Source organism: Juglans regia, chromosome 11, assembly GCF_001411555.2.
Source record: "Juglans regia cultivar Chandler chromosome 11, Walnut 2.0, whole genome shotgun sequence".
Classification (NCBI taxonomy): domain Eukaryota; kingdom Viridiplantae; phylum Streptophyta; class Magnoliopsida; order Fagales; family Juglandaceae; genus Juglans; species Juglans regia.
The window spans coordinates 20,675,675-20,684,197 of NC_049911.1; the positions used below are offsets into that span (position 1 = coordinate 20,675,675).

At 34.9% G+C, this 8,523-nt stretch overlaps 1 protein-coding gene across 1 annotated transcript; it reads right to left on the bottom strand.

Annotated features, from left to right (window-relative positions):
- Window positions 1–6,688: 6,688 nt before the first annotated feature.
- Window positions 6,689–8,233, bottom strand: LOC109018027. Its single transcript, XM_019000216.1, has one exon. The coding sequence runs from the start codon at window positions 8,231–8,233 to the stop codon at window positions 6,689–6,691; it is 1,545 nt and encodes a 514-aa protein (XP_018855761.1).
- Window positions 8,234–8,523: the final 290 nt, after the last annotated feature.

Below are 8,523 nucleotides of genomic sequence, written 5' to 3' on the forward strand. Positions count from 1 at the left end.
CACTGCTTGAATATTAGACCTTTTTTACTCCACTGCCCCACTTCTGAATTCAGCTGAAAGGAATTCTTCTAAGTTTTCTTTGGCTGATCTGATAACACTACTCGGGTTATGGAACTTGTTTTAAAAAATGAAGTTGTTTCTTCTAATCCGCAAACTCTTCATGATGATTGATGTTTCCTCTAACTCATCCTTGTTGAGCTTTCCTGTCAAGTCCTCCCACAGTTTTAACAGATTATCTTCGTTTACTCTCCATTTTTGAACTGGTTTGTGAGCCCCAGCCCACACATCATTAGTAGCTGGGCAATGCTAAAGAACATGCATTACTGTCTCTTCATCTTGCAAACAGATAGGTCACAGAGTTTTCTACTATTTTTTTAACAAACAAGTTACTCCTAGTAGCAAGAAGGTTGTTCCCTGCCTTCCACATAAAAGTTTTTATCTTTCTAGGTATATGCATGTCCCATATGTTCTTCCACCTTCTATCTATCTCAACCTCCCTTGAAGTTTCCCCCACCACTGCCTTCTTCCTAGATTCTTCCAGAAAATATGCACTTTTAACTGAGAAAAAACCCTTATTTGAGGGACCCCAAACCAGCTTGTCCTCCACATCTCTTTTACTTATTGGAATACTGCATATATGGTCAGCTTCTTCCTCATTGAAAACTAATCTAATAAGCCTCTCATCCCACTCCTTCTCCTCATCATTAATCAAGTCTTTGACTTTAACATTAGCATTCAACTTTGTGATAGGGGATTGGACACAATAGGATGATGGTGTAGACAACCATTTTTTACCCCATATACTGATTTTGGCTCCATTCCCAACTTTCCATCTGAGGCCCTCCTTTAGTAACCCCATAGAACTCCACACACTCCTCCAAATTAGAGAAGGTGCATTTCCCAAACTTGCTTCTGTTATAGTAGAATTTCTGAACTATTTTTCTTTATAAATCTTAGCAACCATTGAATGAGGGTTTTGTAACAATCTCCATGCCTACTTAGCTAGAAGGGTTGAGTTAAAGCTTGCTAGGTCTCTAAACCCCAAACCACCATTTCCTTTTGATTTCCCTATCTTTTCCCAATCTTTTCCCAACTCCTCCATTGGATCCCATTGTTTTTTTTTGTTGATTACCTCACCAGAATTTTGATAGCATCACATTAATCTCTTTGCAAAGTTTCTTGGACAGCTTGAAAACACTCATTGTGTAAGAGGGAATGACTTGTAGAATAACCTTGATCATAATCTCCTTACCTGCCCCCGAGAGGAAACAATTATTCCAATTATTAATTTTTTGCCACACTTTCTCCTTAAGACACCTAAAGATGTTATATTTTGATTTGCCAACCATGGTGGGTAACGCTAAGTAGTTTTCATAGTTACCCTGCACTAAAGACCCCTGTTCTCTTAGGATTAAATTTCTGCCAACAACTGAAGTATTTGAGCTGAAGTAAACTACTGTTTTTTCCTTGTTAAAAAATTGCCCAGATGCTCTTTCATACCTTAACAACATATCTTGCAATCTCCTCAATTCATCCACACAAGCTCTCCCAAACAAAATACAATCATCAACAAAGAGTAGATGATTAACTCTTTGACCCCCTCTCAAATCTAAATTGTTAAGCAAAAAACTTAAACCTTCAGCACGCATTATAAATAAGGGGATAAGGGATCCCCTTGTCTCAAGCCCCTTGAAGGAAATATTTTAGACCCTGGCTTGCCATTGATCAACACTGAATATGAGACTGAGGCAACACACTTTGTGATTAAATCTGTCCACTCATTACAGAAACCAAGTTTTTTCATAACTGCTTTCACAAAAGGCCATTCTATTCTATCGTATGCTCTTGACATATCAAGCTTGATAGCCATACTCCCTAACTTTCCCTTCTTTCCCACCTTCATTATATGCAAGACCTCATATGCTATCATGATGTTATTAGTGATAATTCTCTCAGGTATAAAGGCACTTTGATTGGCTGAAATGATTTATGTCAACACTCATTTAAGTCTATTTACTAACACTTTGGACACAATTTTATAGAAAACATTGCATAAACTTATGGCCTAAACTCAGTGACAACTTTGGGTTCTTTTTTCTTAGGAATTATAGCAATATATGTGTAATTAGCAGGATGGAAATGGATGTTACCATTTAGATAATTAAGTACTGCTGCTCACACATAATCTCCCACTGTTTCCCAATGCAATTCGTTAATCTATTGAAAAAGGAGCAAAGAGATCTTTGTAATAAAAGAATATTATATGTAAATTTTTTTAATCGCAAATATGTTTTATTTTTCATAAATCATATACACGTTCATTGAGAATTAAAATTAAAATTAATGATATTTATTTATTGAAAGAACAGTGAGATCTGTTTTCATATTAAATATTTTTATTTTGTATTCTACATCCAAACTTGAACTTACTATATACTTATGCACGCTTTTAAGTAATCTTTGAATTTTGTTATCTACGAATTTTTATACGCCATCCTTTATAGATATAAATTATAAAATATATTTATTAGATTTCCATAGACGGACCAACTAGATGCTGGCATATTATATAAAGAGAAAACTTCTATTTATAAATTGGTGAGAAGGAAACACAGTCTATACAATTGATATAATAAGATTTGAATTATAAGATAAATTTAAAAATTTTAATATTTGAAGTTAAATTATACCATATAAACAGTATAATTGATTATCTTCAGTTTTGATTATAAATAAAATAAAGTCTCAGGGCACATTTTGTGAGAGTAGGCGTTGAGTTTTGTGTATAATATTTAGGACTTGTTTAGTTACATAGATAGATGAGAGAAGATAAAAAATTTGTGAATAGTAGAAAAATAGTTTGTGAATATGTTTTATGGGATTTTGTGAAATGAGAGAAAAAATTGAATAAAAATATTATAAAGTTAAAATATTATTAGAATATAATTTTTTAATATAATTTTCTTTTTGGGATTTGAAAATGGTTGAATTATTTTTTATGTTTTGTTTAGAAATTTGAGAAAATTGTCATGATTAGATAAAAAAGTTAAAAATTTGAAATTAAAAAGTGTATGTGTTTGAGTGATGTTTAGATGTTGAGATAGAATATTGATGTGAGATAGGTTGAAACTATCTGTAAAACTAAACGGAGTCTTAGGAGAGATTTGGATAGTGAGTTTAGATGAGATGAGATGATTTGAAAATTAAATAAAATATTCTTAAAATATTATTTTTTAAAATTATTTTTATTTTAGAATTTGAAAAAATTGAATTATTTATTATATTTTGTATGTAAATTTAAAAAAATTATAATTATTAGATAAAATGATGAGAAAAAAACTTAATTAAATCACGTCACCTATCTAATCACATGTCTAATCACATGTCTAATCATTGTCTTTTCTTTTCATTCTCATTATGGTTTTAGTGGAGTTAGTCCTTGGAGCATTGACAAAGCCAATTCTAAAATTTGTTTAAAAATTAAGGTTTTGGCTAAATCCAAAAGTATTGAAAAAATTAATTTATATTAGACTAGCTATCTCAAAATTAAAATAATAACATAATATACCATATATTTTAATAATAATTTTTTTATTCCCTAATGTTTATTGTATTTTACAGTGTAAAAGGGAAACATAATTCCTCACAAATTCACAACACATCAAATACACATAGCATATACATAATTCCTAATTTTTATTGTTGATTATTTGGGAATAATAAATGGGTTGATGGATGAACAGTGCCTCTCTAAATTTAGAGAAGACTTTAGAATTTTTGTAGCTCAAAACTTAAGTTAGATGTATTTTATGAGTTCAATGTAGGTCATTTTGGCAAAAGTTATCTATATTTTGGACTTCATTGACATTTGGCTAGTCCAATGCCAGTGCTCTTAGTCCACAGCTACCTCTTTCTACTGGGGTGGTTTATTACTACTCTCCGCTCCACTTTGGTACTCCTCAGAGCATTCACATTCGATTTCCTATAATTTTTCCTAAATTTGAGCTAGAAATCATACTTCTTATAATTTTCTCTTAAATTTTACTTGTCTTTAAAAAACCTCCTACATCTCATTCCCTATCATTTCTCTATTTTATTAAAATAATCTTTTTCTATTCTTTTATTATTATTATTTCTACATCTTTAACTATTTCCTATAAAATATACATAAAAACTGATTTAGGGGATGAATAGTGACTCCCTATATTTGGGGAGTCACTATTAACATCCTAAATCTATACCTTAAAATAGGCAATCGGATGGAGTGCTTATTTTGTCAAAAAGTTAAGTTGATTCCCTAAAATTTAGAGACTTGAGGAGTATAGAAAACCGGATGGGAATGCTCTCATTTTGCTACTCATTTCCTATCCTTTTGCTCCCCCATTTATTGACGACATCCCCTTCCATTTTGTCTGTTCCTTTCCTCATCATTGGTCGCTCCAAGCTTTTTGTATGCCCTTTTTCCTCTGACCTACTTTCTTGGGCCATTCTTTACCCTTCGACTCAACTTTAGGCCCAACATGGATAATGATATTTTTTTTTTTGAAATAAAATCTCCTTTTTCATTCATATATCATTGTCTACAATGCATATATCTCTTTGTAAACAATCCAATATGAAAACTGGTGTATCTTCTATCCAAATCTTTTCTATTCCTATGTGTAATGCTTCTTTAGCTACATTGTGTGCAATTGTGTTTGTGTTTCTATGCTTATACTTCACTGTCCAGTTAGGCCACTCCTTTAACAGAACCTTCAAGTCTTCAATGATGCTGCCAAAATAAGATAAATCTTCAATCTAACCAATCACTACATTAACAACAACCTGAGCATTCCCTTCCAGAGCCACTTTGTTAAAACTTAGATCCTTGCATAATTCCATAGCTTTCCTCAGTGTCCATCCTTCAGCTATAGCAGGTTGTTCCACATAACTTTTCGAATCACAACAAACTGCCATCACCTCTCCCTTATCATTCCTAATTATCACCCCTAAGCCCACCCTCCTTAACTTACATCTAAAGTTGCATCCCAATTAGCCTTAAAACAATCCACACTTGGTGGTTTCCATTTCTGATCCAACCCTCCTGCTCTGCTTATGTTTTTTCTCATCTGCACATTAGCTGTCTGATGCTCTTCCAAACTATCTCTTGCTGCTCTAATAACATTGTTGTGACTTAGTAATTTATTTTCAAACACAAAGGTGTTCCTCCTAAGCCATAACCCTCTCATTATTACAACAATTTCCTTCATTGCAGACTGTGTGAGTTTCTCTGCCAGCTCTTCCAGTAACCCAAGTAGACCCCCTTCTCCCACTCTCCATTTCTGAACTAACTTAATAGCCTTTGACCATACATCATTCACAGTAGGGCATTGCCATAGTACATGCATAATTGTTTCTTCCTCTTGTAAACAAATAAGGCACCTAACATCTTCAACAATCCTCTTAGACAACAAATTTTTCTTGTAGCTAAGAGGTTATTCCTTGCCTTCCATATAAATTTTTTTGTTATGCCAGGAATTTTCAGTTCCCAAATGCTATTTTCCAACTCTTTCCCTGGCCATTCTGCTTTGAAGATTCACCAAATGAAGCTCTTTTCCTCGATTCCTCCAAATAGTAAGCAATCTTGACACTAAAGATGCATTTCTTTGATGGACCCTTCCTTTCTTTGATGGACCCCAAATCAATCTATCTTTCACAATCCACTTGCTTAAAGGAATACTACATATTTGCTCAGCCTCTTCCTTTTAAAAAATTGAATTTATAAGACCCTCATTCAATTCCTTCCTCTCCTCATATATCAGATCATTAACCTTTGTACAGGTATTCAGATAAGGATTGGGAGTTTGTACACTGAATGAAGATGGTGTTGACAACCTCCTTTGACCCCATATATTGATCTTTTGCCCATCTCCCACCCTCCATCTTAGTCCCTCCTTTAGCAATCCAAGTGAACTCCATATACTTCTCCATATCTGAGATGGAGCCCTACCCAGTTTTGCTTCCAGCAAAGATGTGCTTCTAAAGTATTTTTCTTTGAAAATAGTAGCAGCCATGGAAGAGGGACTATGAAGGATTCTTCATGCTTGCTTGGCTAGAAGTGCTATGTTTAAAATGGCTAGATCTCTAAATCCCAATCCTCCATACCCTTTTGACTGACTCATTCTCTCCCAACTTCTCCACTGGATGCCACACAAATTCTTCTGATTTTTCCACCAAAACTTGGAGAGCATTACATTAATTTCTTCACACAGTCTTTTTGGCAACTTGAAGACACTTATAGTGTAAAAAGGGATTGCTTGTAGAACAACTTTGATCATAACTTCCTTTCCAACCCTCGAAAGGAAGAAGTTCTTCCAATTGTTAATCTTATGCCAAACTCTTTCTTTTATACTTCTAAAAGTATTATACTTTGATTTACCTACCATAGTAGGTAGACCCAAGTATCTTTCATACCTACCTTGCACAAGAGCACCTCCTTCCAATAGAATATTTTTTCAGCCTTCCAGAAGTGTATTAGAACTAAAAATCACTGCTGTCTTATCCTTATTCAAGAATTGACCTGAGGTCTTTTCATATTTAAGTAATAAACCTTGCATCTTCCTCCATTCTTCCACATAAGCTCTTCCAAATAAGATACAATCATCTGCAAAGAGCAGGTGATTTACTCTTAAACCTCTTCTCACTACTGTTATTTCTTTTGTGTCCCCTTTAAGATCTGAATTATTGAATAAAGAGCTAAACCCCTCTGCACACAAGATAAATAGATAAGGGGGGATAGAGGATCCCCTTGTCTAAGTCCCCTTGAAGGATTTACTATAGCTCTTGGTTTGCCATTGATCAACACTGAGAAAGAAACTAAGCTAATACACTTCATGATTAAATCTGCCCATTCATCACAAAACCCAAGCCTTTTCATAACAGCACCCACATAAGGCCATTCCATCTTATCATATGCCTTGGACATATCCAACTCGATAGCCATACTGCCTTCTTTACCCTTCTTCCTCACCTTTATTGAGTGTAATACCTCATAAGCCACCATTACATTATCAGTTATGATCCTACCAGGAATAAAAACACTTTGGTTGGTGGAAATAGTTACTGACAACACTTCTTTGAGTCTGTTAGCTATCACTTTGGACACCATCTTGTAGATGACATTACAAAGGCTAATAGACCTATATTCAGTTACCAACTTAGGGTCCTTTGTTTTGGGAATCAAAGCAATAAAAGTATAGTTAATTGAATTGAAAGGAATTTTACCATTCAGCAGGTCCAGTACTGTCAAACACACCTTATCACCTATTGTTGCCCAATGATTTTGGTAGAAACAAGCACCAAAAACATCAGAGCCTGGTGACTTCAAAGGGGCCATACTTTTAATAGCCTCTTCTATCTCCAATCTGCTAAAAGTTCTTCTTAGTTTTTCATTCATCTCACTTGTCACCCGAGGTACTACATGTTGCAGACACTCCTCCATAGCAGCTGTACTTGGGTTTGAGGTACTGAACAACCTTTCAAAATAAGATCTGAAAGCTTCATCAACTTCCACATGACTTCTGAACACTCTTCCTTGTTCATCCCTCACTTGATTAATGCTATTCTTCATTCTTCTCTGGTTTGCACAAGCGTGAAAAAACTTGGTGTTCCTGTCACCCGAGGCATGCCAATTCCTTTTTGCCCTTTGCTTCCACTTTACATCATCTTTCTCAAGCAAGAGCCCTACATCCCTTTGCACCCTTTTAATCTCTGTTGAGTTGTGCCTACTCTCCTCATCTTGTAGCTTTTTTAGAAATTCAGTCTTCTCTTTAATTTTTTTCACCCTATCCACTTTGTTCTGATCATTCCACTTCACAAGTGCCTTGTTGCAACTTTCCAGCAAATTTTTGAAATTTTTTGTATGCTCACCCATTTCTACACTACTAACCCACACCCTTCTAATCACTTTTTCACAATCATCTTCCTTAGCCCAACTATTTTCATATCTAAAAACTTTCCTGCCTCTCCAATTGCTCCTCCCTTCCTTACACAAAGTCAGCAGCAATGGCCTATGATCTGAGCTTCTTCCTGCCAGAACCTCCACCCAGTAATCTCTATACAATTGTGCCCAGCTTGGATTGGCCACCCTATCCGACCTTTCTTTAGTAAATGTATCATCCTCATGTTTATTGCTCCATGTGAACTTATTCCCTCTCCATCCTAGGTCAGAAAGATTCCCTTTTTCCAATGCCATCCGGAATCTCTCCATCAGTTTTTTCTGTCTTGGATTTCCCCACACCTTTTCATCATGGGTTGCAATTTCATTAAAATCACCTATTACACACCACCCTTGATTCCCCTTAGGCCTTAAAGACTCAAAGAAATCCTAGGCTTTAGCCCTCTTAATAGTTTCTGGTTGCCCATAATAACCTGTCAGCATCCATCCATCCTTGTCTTCTTCCTCCGAAATCCTCACATCTATATGCCTCCGTGTATAGTTAATAACTTCGACTTTGACCAAGTTGTTCCATAAGAGTGCTAATC